This window comes from Mesoplodon mirus, assembly GCF_964341445.2.
Source record: "Mesoplodon mirus genome assembly, chromosome: 12".
Taxonomy (NCBI): Eukaryota; Metazoa; Chordata; class Mammalia; order Artiodactyla; family Ziphiidae; genus Mesoplodon; species Mesoplodon mirus.
In genome coordinates, this window is record NC_138988.1 from 84769425 (window position 1) to 84781626 (window position 12202).

Sequence of the window (12202 nt, forward strand, 5' to 3'; positions counted from 1 at the left end):
CCTCCTTCACAGCTTCTGCAGACCCAGACTCTTCTAGAGAGCAGCCTGGCGCCCTCTCGGTGTTTGTGAGTCGACCACTGCACCCAGGAAATGTACGTCGGAAAACAGTAGCATAAAGGACGCCAGACTTGGAGTCAAGAAATCTTAAAGCCTTGCACTAGGTCACTTTAAACAAGTCACTCACTTTCTCTGTTCCAAGGACCAGTCAGTTATATCGACAGGTCAGATTTATTATAAAATGTGTGGATGGATAACGAAATGGACTCAGGGAAGTTTTTCCAACCTGTTTAGCTCACCAACCAAGTTTTATGCTTTCTAAGGGGCACTGGGCGAGTCAGGGTGAGATTTCCCTGATGCCATTCTTGGGTTTGTTCCTCTTCACTGTTACCTCCGAAGTGCTTTGAATTTCTTTAAAGTGGACTCTAACATGGGAGGCATACTTAAGCAAATAAGACACAATTTTGATGTAAACAGCCCAGAGAAACAAGTCTTGATATAACCTACTACTCTACACAGCACCCTTTAAAAGGAATTGCACATAACACACCCCTGTGCAATATCAGTGACATGTGTGGTGTTAACAGCTTCTTCTGCTTTTTTCTATGTATCTGTGATGGTTACATTTTATATGTAAACCTGGCTTGCCTACTGTGCCCAGTTGTTTTAGCACTAGCGTAGATGTTGCTGTGAAGGTATCTTGTAGATGGGATAAACATCTTCAATCTGTTGACTTGAAGCAAAGGATATTACCCTCCATAATGGGTGGGCTTCATCCAATCAGCTGAAGCCCTTGAGACAAAACTGAGATATCCCCAAGAGGGAATTTTGCCTTAAAACTGTAAGACAGAAATCCTGCCTGAGTTCACCTGCCAGCCTGCCCTGCATATTTTGGACTTAGTAGCCCCCAATCATCTGAGCCAATTCCTTTTTTTTTTTTTAAAAAGAATAATATATACTCTGTTCCTCTTAGAATCTCAACTAATAACCAAAATCCTATTCATCTGTAAAGTCCCACAAATGCCCACCTTCTTTATATACTTTCCCAATTCTCCCAGGCAGAACTGTTTTTGATTTGTGTTCATTTATCCTTGTTTTGTATTGTAAATTTTCTTTCTTGAATTGTAAATTCACCATTGAATCCGTGTTTTATTTACCTTTTTAAATACCCTTAAAATGCATGACACATATGTAGGCAATAACTGTTCTTTAAACACATATCTTCAGAAATGTATACTAGCCAAGTCACTGTGGAGAGACCTGTTATATTTACTTTTGTAAACACATCCCTAACTCTAAGGTTAGCAAGTCCACAAAGGTAACATTATTGACACTTATGTATGTTTTCATTATTTTTATTTAAACTAAATCAAGAAATACAAGTATCCCCTGCTTTCTGAAAATTTGCTTTACGCCTCTTCGCCTTTACAAATAAAGACCTACATTAGTACCTGTTTTCACTGACTGAAAGAAAGCCGAAGAGGATTTTGTTTGCCAAGAAAGGCGAAAACCGAAAATAGCGTTCAGCATTTGTTTTGCAGCCAGCCTTGTAGAGAGGTATCGCGCAAATCAAGCAGTAAGAGTGGCACCACCAAGCTCCTTCCCTGGGAACGACACTCAGCATCTCAGCATTAAGCCACTATAGCTTTGAACTGTGTCTGTGAGCATCTGTGCTTTATCTCGATTTTGTGCATTCGTTAGCAAAATGTGTCCTAAGGTAACTGCCTCTTTGCTTTATGCCATTTCGGCTTACAAAAAGTTTCATAGGAATGCTTCACTTTCAGGTAGCAGGGGAAACCTGTATCCTACTTTTCAAATTTCTCAATTTATGGTTTTCCATTTTTTGCAAACAACCTATCAAAAAGTCAAGGATGACCTCACCTTGTTTCTATTTAGTTTACTCTGCGATTAAATAAAACCCTCCTCTGAAGTAGTCATTCTCCAGATAAGCAAATTCAAACGTCTCTAGGGCTCAGACACATAATGAAGCTGGAGTGTGGGGCATGGAAAGAACTGGAAGGTAAGAGGTCTGGCCCAGTGATGCCAGATCTTATTTTTTTTCAAAGTAATATAGAAATCCCATTTCTGCATAAAATTTCTAAGTTTTAAGTTGACAGCTAATTCAATTCCTAAAAACAATGAATGAGCTACACAAATGTCTGCCAAATGTATCTGATCCTTAGGATGCCAGTTTTCATCTCTGGCATAGTTCCCACTGCCAGAAAAGCTCAGTTCATCAGCACATTTCACAGGAGAATTCATCCACTTGGTTGAAAATTCCTCAAATGTACAAGTATTCTGTGAAAGTCTGCATTTTAAATTTCAAGGTGTCTCACTTCAGGGAGATTTAATGTTCTATCCACTTCTCTTTTATTTTTGTCATAGGTGTTTCCCTCTGACCTGTAGACGTCAACCTCTCAGGTATTTCCTACCTGAGCCTTGAAACAAGGCAAAACAAAGTAAGTGACGGCACTAAGCACGAACAATTAGCACCTCCAGAGTTTTCTGGGTTGGTATTTATACCGTCCCTATAAAAATATGAATATAGTGAAATACCCCACTTTTATATATTTTCTACCTTATAAACTTTCTAGTTTCTCAAATCCTCCTCATAGTGAAAAGTATATTTCATTCAAAGTAGAAGACAACACCAATGCTTTTCAGACTGTCTATTCCAAAGGCTGAAAAGATAAACTAAAGCATAATGAGGACATAGGTATCCAGAGGATAACAGTGGACAGTGAGGGAGCTGAGCTTGAGATCTCCACTGGTTTTTAGCATAAGAAAGTCAGAAAGATGCAGGAGAAGCATTATAGACTCTGCTACCTGATGTCTCTTCAATCCCACTACCAATATGGGATCAAGTCCAACTGGCATGCTGGATGGTCAAAGGTATTTCTGGGATTTTTTCCTAGAGATAAATTGGAGGAGGAATGTGTATCACTGAGTTTCAAAAAGAAAAAGAAAAAAAAAAAGAGTACATATGAATAAACAGCACTCTTGAGGGCACAGATATACATTATAACTCTTTCCTAAAAACTATGCCTTTTTTCTAAGTTGACAAAGTGAGCAGCAAGGCCTAAAACATCCTGTGCTACCTTGACATCTTTGAGCCTCACAGGGACCCAAAAGCCTAACCATCGGTTCCTCTGCTCTTGCTATATATGCCTCCCACCCAGCAGGAAGTGACCCCACTTGGCTTGTTCCCCATCAGCTGGACTAACTACACTCCTCAACCTACCTTGCCTGCCCATGAAATTATTCAAACAAGCCAATCATATCCTCCCAAGGAAACCAGACATCACCCCATCTTATTACTACAAAGCCTGTATCCCAGAGCTCCTATTTGTTCACTCTGCTCCCAAGTGGCCCTCCTCCCCTAGGCTATAAGCGGCTAATTAACTGCTGTCAATCCCATCTGTCCAGTGTCAGGTGTCATGTGTTTGGCCATCTTCCAAATCCTAGGGTAGCTAGCTTACCCCTCATGTATATAACTTAAACAACAGCATCACGTTTCCTGTTCATCCTGCTAAGTTCTCCTTTGCATAATATGCACACTAACAGTCTCAGTGATCTTCTGTTCAAATTCTGAGAGCCACTGTATCACCAGGCTATTCAAGGTATGTGATGGTAGTGACTTCAAGGAGCAAAAGTGCTGAAGGATCACAAAGGAGAAGGACCAAAGGAATGGGAGAAAGAAATAGCAGCATCCACAACAGACTCAGGCCAAAATGTGAATGGTCTGCCCCAGTGACAAGCTACCAGCTTCTTTCAATCTGTTGGATGATATCAGAATCTCTTCTAGTTTGACTACTTAGAATAACAATGGAGACACCACATCCCTAATTTCTTGAATTTATTACACAGTGATTGGGTCTGTATTCAGCGTAGCTTTCTAAAGTGTTCAGTAAGGCCTGATTTATGATTAAAGGCCTTCTTACAATTAGGATACAGAAACAGACTTCTGCCCTCTGTGGATCCTCTGATGACGAACAAGGCTTGACCTCTGAATGAAGGCTCGTCCACATTCCTCACACTGATAGGGCTTCTCCCCAGTGTGGATCCTCAGGTGCTGAGTAAGGCTGGTGCTCCCTCGGAAAGCTTTCCCACATTCCTTACACATATACGGTTTCTCTCCAGTGTGACTTCTCTGATGTTCCATGAGTCCTGACCTCTGAGTGAAGGCCCTCTCGCACTCATTACATTTGAAGGGTTTCTCTCCAGTATGGATCCTCAGATGTCCAATAAGGTGTGAACTTTGACTAAAGGATTTACCGCACTCTTTACATCCATAAGGTCTTTTCCCAGTATGGATCCTCTGATGAAGAACCAGGCCTGTGTTTTGACTGAAGGCTTTCCCACATTCATTACACTGATAGCGTTTTATTTTATTATGAATTTCCTGGTGTGAAAGAAGGGCTGATTTATAACTGACGGCTTTTCCACATTGATTGCATTTATAAGGTTTCTCTCCAGTGTGAATTCTCCAATGTCGAACAAGCCCTGAGCTCTGAGCAAAGGCCTTTCCACACTCCTTACATTTGTGTCGTTTTACTCTCATGGGGTTGACCTTCTGCTGTTCTGATTTACCCCTATATTGAAAAGTTTCTCCACACTTTGGATCCTGGAAAGCAACCAATGAATTCCTTTCTGCAGAAACCTGCTTTGGAGCAAATTCACCAGTCATATTCCTGGTCTCAGCTCCTGCTGAAAGAGCAAGTCGATTATTTAAGTGCCACATGTCCCACATATACGTTTGGAAGTAAGATTAGTAATAATAATTGATAACATTATGAATGCTTAGTAATATCAAGGATTGTGCTAAATAAGCAAGAACTATCATCCTAATGGTTTTTGATACTCACTGCACCTTTGAGTCATAAGAATAAAAATAAATAAATAAAACACGTTTGGGCCCCAGCCCAGATCTAAAAACTCAGAATGGCAGGAAAGAAATGTAAATTTCCCGAGAGTCTTCAAAGGGTCTCCAATGAACATACCTTCTAGCATTCATCCCTTGTGTAGTCCACCCCCCTCCCACACAGAATCTAGGCTGGCCTGTGACTTGCTTTATCCAACAGAATATGGTGAAAGTGATGATACGTCAGTTCAAGGATTAAGACTGTATAAAGATGCTTTTGAGATCCCTGAGTTACCATGTAAGAAGTCCAGTTACCCCGCTAAAGAGACACATGAAGAGTGAGAGAATGAGATAACCTGAGGCCCATCCATCTCAGAATCTTGCTAAGCCCAGTTTTCTAGCCATCTCCTGCTAAAGTATGAGAAGTGAGTGAAGTATCTCGAGCATCACAGTCCAGGCAAGCCCCCCGATAACTACAGCTTAAATTGACATCATGTACAGTAGAAGAACCATCCTGTTTATCACAGTCAATCCAGAGAACTGTGAGAGATAACATAATGGTTGTTCCTTTTAGCCACTAAGTTTTGGAGTGGTTTGTTACATGGAAATGGGATAGCTAAAACACCAAGTGATCACCCAATATTTGGTGATGCTCACAGCAACACAATGAGCTGGGTAATAGATATAACAACTGAAATACAGAAATTAAATAATTGGTCTGTGATCACAGGACTATTAAGTGATAAAGCCTGGCCTGAAACTCAGGTTTATCTGAATTCAAAGACTGCGCTCTTTATCTTTACTGTAAAAAGGATACTCATGGTAAAAATTTCAACAGTACAAAAGGTATAAAAGTAAAAAGTCCAAACCCCAATTCATCTTTCTCCATCACCCTGTGTCCTTTTACTTTCCCTAGAGGTAATCACTTTGTTGGCTACATAATAAGTTTTCTACTTTAATCCAGTGGCTATCAATCTCTCACTGCATTTAAAGGAATTTTTTTCCTCCAATATTTTCACACAAGAGCCAAAAGACTTTTACATAAAGACATCCACTGATGCAGTGTTTAAAATAACAAAAAGAGGAAATTCCCTGGCAGTCCAGTGGTTAGGACTCCATGCTTTCACTGCTGAGGGTGCAGGTTCAATCCCTGGTAGGGGAACTAAGATCCCAGAAGCCACATGGTGCAACCAAATAAATAAATAAATAAAATAACGAAAATACTGGAAACAGCCTAAATGCATATCAGTAGGAGACTATTAACTATTATACATGTATGCAACAGAAAACTAAACATCAAAAAGAATAAAATAACTCTACTGATAAGAATAACGTTATTTCTGCATGTTTTCTCTAGGCCACAAACATCGACTGCAACTGAATGAAGGAACTGAGATTGTGGTACCTACTGATTTCACTAGAATGTAAGTTGCATGAGGGCAGAGATGTTGGCCTTCTTGTTCACCTCTATATCCCCAATGCTTAGAATACTGCTGGACACGTAGTTGATGTTCAATAAGTATTTGGTGCATGAATGAATAATGTCCTGAATATTCTCATTAGGTAAAAAAAAAAGCAAAATGCAAAGTGGTGTGTATAATATGTATGTTAAGATGTATCCAGGATTTGTTTTCAGCGGGTATGGTAAGACACACAGACATGGAAAGGACTATACGAAGAAAGAAATTTTTTACACTCGTAGATCCCAAGGAACAGAAGACGTAGTCTGCCATGCAGGGCTGCATAGGAAAGCACCACGATTGATCAGGAGGCCTAAGGGGAAGAGGGGAGAGCATGGCCTAGAGCCTTTATTGGAGTTTCCCCAGGAGGGAATGGATAAGGCAGGGTAGGTATGCTGAGCAAGCTTAGGATGGATAATTTGAATACTTTTGGCACACTCTGGGCTATAGGGATGGTCCCTAGTTCTCTGGTATCTGACCCTGGGGTGATTTAGGGCAGGGGGAATATTGGCTTGGTGTGTGAAGGTTTGATAAAGGAGATGGTTGGGGGACTGGGCTCCAGATTGGTTGGACTGTATATGAAAGGCCCACTTGCAGGGGAGTCCTTTGCTGTCTCTAGGAATTAGCTAGCCCTGGGAAGGACAGTCTGTCCATGATCAAGGCCCCAAATGCCAGAGCATCAAAAATATAAAAAAATTTAAAAATATAGTCAATACCTCATGATACCATTTTCCCTAAAAAGTGGGGAGAGGCTTGAATATACAAGAAAAATTTTAGAAGTATATACTAGAGAATGTTAACAGTGGTTAACTCTTCGGAATGGAACTTTTATTTTCATTTTGTATTTTTCTATACTACTTGAATTTTTAAAATATAAGCTACCACTATTGTTCTATAGTAGCTAATTAAAACATATAGTACTAGGGCCCACTATAGTAAATCTATGGTAGATCTGGGTATCTGTATTGTTAAAATGGTTCCATAATGATTTGGATTCACAGTTAGAATTGTAAACCACTATCATAACCCAATTAAAAAATACCACATATCCCAATGCAAAATTAAATCAACTCTAGATATGCTCACTTTGTAAATAACCTTCTGGTGTTAAACTTATTCTGCTATTCTAGATACCACTTTTTTCACCAGAAATACTGCTTCCTAGCAGATGCTATACTCAGTGCTTTCAAAAGATCACAAAAGATTCACATTTTAAAGCTTACCATTCTCTTGCAGAGGAAAATGCTCCCAAGGATCACACTTCAGCTGGATGTTAAGTGACTGATTTGCAAGGCTTACAGGTCCTACTTCCTTCCACAGCACTTCTTGTTTGTAATGTGCACTGGCTTGGACCTAAGGACATACAAGAAGAGCTGGGTTCATGAGAGGATCAGCAATAGCTAACTAAACCTCAAAGTTTGATTAAACATAAAATTTCCTATGGGTACAGAAAGCAGAATGATGAAGAAACCAGTGTCTTAATCAGTTCACAAAAGCAGCAGAGCTTTAAAGGGAAAACAGAGGATAATGCGTCAGCCCAGAAAATAATGGTTATAAAATCCTCTTGCTTACCCATGCCCACTCTCTTTGCTGGTAGACCCCTGGGGTTCTCATAAATGAACAATAGATTACCCTTTTCCCACCTGTTGTCCTTTGTCTCCAAGTTCTGTCTCCAAATTTTCCAGCACAGTCACCACTTCCTCTCCACTCCTTGGATGATACTCCCATACCCGGGCCTGCAGCTCCTCGGGCAGGATGGTCAGGAACTGCTCCAGCACCAGCAGCTCCAGGATCTGCTCCTTGGTGTGCATCTCAGGCCGCAGCCACTTTTGGCAGAGCTCCCGGAGCCGGCTCAGAGCCTCTCGAGGTCCAGGGGCCGCCTGGTAACGGAACTGCCTGAAGCACTGGCGGAAAAGTTCCTGATAAGGGTGCACATTCCCTAGTTGGCGAGGCTTCTGCTCCCAAGCATGGTTCTCCTCTTCCTCTACCTTCACGATTCTCAGTCCCTCCTGCTCCTCTCGAGTGTGCACCACAGGAGTCAAGGCTGCGTGTTCTCTCAACTTGGTGGACATCTTAGAGTGCAATGGCTCAGGATAGGATTCACTTGTCTTACATACCAGGAATCAGGAAGAACCTTAGGATCAGAGCACTCCTGTGGGAGGAGAACACACTATTAAAACAGCAGAATAACTAGAGCAGTCAAGAACCTATGTTATTAATAATGAAGACTCACTGCCAAGGTGATGTTCCTGAGTAGTGGAACGTTAGTAGGATAATATTCCTAAGAAACGTGAAAATAGATCAGAATTACTGAGAAAGGGCACTTGGCTGCTGATATACAGAAAAGTGCTACATAAATATTAGCATTAGAACTTCTATTGTGGGAAATAAGGCCACATTCTCAGAATTTAAAGACTTTTTAGTTTATAAGAACTACATTACAGGAAGAAATAAAGCACATGAGCGAAGGCTGGGGACCACCATAGCTCATTTGCCAAGGCTTTCTTTCATGTATACTCATAATCTACCACCCCTTCATAGAACTGCTTCAGCAGGGCAGGATGGGTCTTGGGACACTCCTGTAGAGGGAAAAGGAGGCTTCCTGATCCTTAGCAAGGTAAGGGAAGATGGATCTTGCCACACTTTAGTAAACTTACTATGACAATATACACATGAGCCGAGTCATAGTTATTTTTCCAGTAAAACTTTCACGACATTTAAAGGAATCAATTACAGAGGAGTAATACACTACAGCTCCATAAATTGGTTATAGTGCTCGTTCAGGGAATAAGGGATTAAGCACCTAACCCTCAGTTGAGACATTTCCCTCTCCCACCGCACCCCACCCCACCCCGCCTCCATCGTGTATGAAAGAATGAGAATTAAGCAAAATCTGAGTGGTTTACGCTATATTATAAAGTCAAAATAACAGCGACAAATCCAAACCGAACAGTAGAGACACAAATCGTCACTGAGCTCGTTACCAAGCATTGTGTGCACGTGCTGGGGGGAGAACAGGACACGCAAGCCGCAAAGACCCCCTCCCCGTCCCACCTCTGGTCCGTGGGACAACAGAGATGAGGCGTTCTGCAGCTTGGCTGGGGAGAAGCCCGACCGCTCACCCGCAGCTCTGGGGATGACTGGCGCTCCCTGGAGACTAGCCCTGGCAGGTAGTTATGGCAAAATCTTAGGCCACCATCCCGCCGGGCCAACCAGGAACCCAAAACGGCCGAGCAAAAGGCGCCCAGGACCCCGAGGCCACTTCCGGTGCCCGCCTAGGAATCCGGAGGCGCGGTCCTCTCTATGATCAACCTTACTACTCCGCCGACTTTACTGCCTTCACCAGGTTCGGCTAGGTCGGGAGGAGCGCTTCATTCTGGCGTTTGGATTTTTATTCCTCTCTTTCTCACCCCCTGCCTTCTCCTGAGGAAATCTGAGCCAGTCGATAAGGTTCAAATCACCCACAAGGTTGCTGAGACTTGCCACACTCCAGGAGTTAGCTCAGAGCCCTTTTTGTAGTGTATTATTGATGAGTGAAAGTTCTTTTTACATTTTGGATATGAGCTCTTTGTTATATGAACACCAGATATCGGCTCCCACTTCCCTTTTTACTCCCAACCGATGTCTTTTTGCTGAAAAATAGCTTTAAAAAACCTAATAGACTTTATTTTTAAAGAGTAGTTTTAGGTTTACAGAAAAAATGGAGCAGAAAGTATAAACTTCCCACATGGCCCCTCCAGACCCCCTCCCCGGCTACACAAAAACCCTATTATTATTAACATCTTGCATTAGTGCGGTATCTTTGGTTACAATCAGTGAGCCAATATTGATAAAGTATTATTAGCTAAAGTCCATAGTTTATATTAAGGTTAATATAATGTGTAATACATTCTATGGCTTTAGAAAACATAATAATATGCATCAACCATTACAAGCATCATACTAAACAGTTTCACCCCCCTAAAAATCCCCTATGCTCCACCCATTCATCATTCCCACACTCCAACCCCTATAACCCCCAGCAACCACTGATCTTTTTACTGTCTCCATAGTTTTGCCTGTTCCACAATGTCATGTAGTTGGAACCAGAGTTTGTAGCCTTTTCAGATTGGCCTCTTCACTTAGCAAAAAGCATATAACATTCATTTCTCCATGGATTTTCATAGCATAATAGTTCATTTCTTTTTATTGCTGAGTATTCTATTGTCTGGATGTACCACAGTTTATCCGCTCACTTATTGAAGGAAATCTTTCTTGTTTCCAAGTTTTATCAATTATGAATAAAGCTGCTATGAACATCCTTGTGCAGGTTTTGTGTGGACATAAGTTTTCGATTCATTTGGATAAATACCGAGGAGTACAATTGCTGAATCATATGGTAAGAGTATGTTTACTTTTGTAAGAAACTGCTAAACTGTTTTCTGAAGTGGCTGTACCATTTTGTATTCCCACAAAGAATGTATGAGAGTTCCTGTTGCTCCACATCTTCATCAGCATTTGGAGTTGTCACTGTTTAGCAATTTAGCTATTCTAATAGGTGTGTAGTGGTATCTCGTTGTTTTAATTTGCAATTCCCTAATGACATATGATGTGGAGCATCTATTCATATGATTATTTACCATCTGTATATCTTCTCTGGTGAGGTGTCTGTGCAGATCTTTTGCCCATTTGAAAAACTGACTTGTTTGTTTTCTTATTGTTGAGTTTTAGGAGTTCTTTGTATATTTCAGATAACAGTCCTTCTTTAAAAAAAATTCATTTTAGAAAAAGGAGAAGTAACAATTGACACTGCAGAAATACAAAAGATCATGAGAGATTACTACAAGCAACTCTATGCCAATAAAATGGACAACCTGGAAGAAATGGACAAATTCTTAGAAATGCACAACCTGCCGCACAACCTGCCAAGACTGAATCAGGAAGAAATAGAAAATATGAACAGACCAATCACAAGCACTGAAATTGAAACTGTGATAAAAAATCTTCCAACAAACAAAAGCCCAGGACCAGATGGCTTCACAGGCGAATTCTATCAAGCATTTAGAGAAGAGCTAACACCTATCCTTCTCAAACTCTTCCAAAATATAGCAGAGGGGGGAACACTCCCAAACTCATTCTATGAGGCCACCATCACCTTGATACCAAAACCAGACAAGGATGTCACAAAGAAAGAAAACTACAGGCCAATATCACTGATGAACATAGATGCAAAAATCCTCAACAAAATACTAGCAAACAGAATCCAACAGCACATTAAAAGGATCATACACCATGATCAAGTGAGGTTTATTCCAGGAATGCAAGGATTCTTCAATATATGCAAATCAATCAACGTGATACACCATATTAACAAACTGAAGGAGAAAAACCATATGATCATCTCAATAGATGCAGAGAAAGCTTTCGACAAAATTCAACACCCATTTATGATAAAAACCCTGCAGAGGGCTTCCCTGGTGGCGCAGTGGTTGAGAGTCCGCCTGCCGATGCAGGGGACACGGGTTCGTGCCCCGATCCCGGAAGATCCCACATGCCGCGGAGCGGCTGGGCCCGCGAGCCATGGCCGCGGAGCCTGTGTGTCCGGAGCCTGTGCTCCGCAACGGGAGAGGCCACAGCAGTGAGAGGCCTGCGTACAGCAAAAAAAAAAAAAAAAAAAAAAAAACCCTGCAGAAAGTAGGCATAGAGGGAACTTTCCTCAACATAATAAAGGCCATATATGACAAACCCACAGCCAGCATCGTCCTCAATGGTGACAAACTGAAACCATTTCCACTAAGATCAGGAACAAGACAAGGTTGCCCACTCTCACCACTCTTATTCAACATAGTTTTGGAAGTTTTAGCCACAGCAATCAGAGAAGAAAAGGAAATAAAAGGAATCCAAA

The 12202-nt window shown here is 41.3% G+C and overlaps 1 protein-coding gene across 1 annotated transcript; it reads right to left on the minus strand.

Annotated features, from left to right (window-relative positions):
- Window positions 1-3156: 3156 nt before the first annotated feature.
- On the minus strand, window positions 3157-9521 carry LOC309813411 (zinc finger and SCAN domain-containing protein 23-like). Its single transcript, XM_082638273.1, has 4 exons — window positions 9441-9521; window positions 7962-8470; window positions 7542-7671; window positions 3157-4704 (listed from the first exon to the last, which is right to left on the minus strand). Exons 2-4 carry the CDS (start codon window positions 8388-8390, stop codon window positions 3941-3943), a joined length of 1323 nt encoding a protein of 440 aa, XP_082494399.1. The 5' UTR covers window positions 8391-8470; window positions 9441-9521; the 3' UTR covers window positions 3157-3940.
- Window positions 9522-12202: the final 2681 nt, after the last annotated feature.

What these genes read in the sequence shown, in the direction of transcription:
- LOC309813411 (XM_082638273.1), bottom strand. Translation starts at nt 8,390, where the DNA reads ATGTCCACCAAGTTGAGAGAACACGCAGCCTTGACTCCTGTGGTGCAC. An exon ending in TTGGAGACAAAGGACAACAG is followed by an intron (nt 7,672 to 7,961) that starts GTGGGAAAAGGG and finishes GTATGTCCTTAG; the next exon opens with GTCCAAGCCAGTGCACATTA. An exon ending in TTTTCCTCTGCAAGAGAATG is followed by an intron (nt 4,705 to 7,541) that starts GTAAGCTTTAAA and finishes TTGCTCTTTCAG; the next exon opens with CAGGAGCTGAGACCAGGAAT.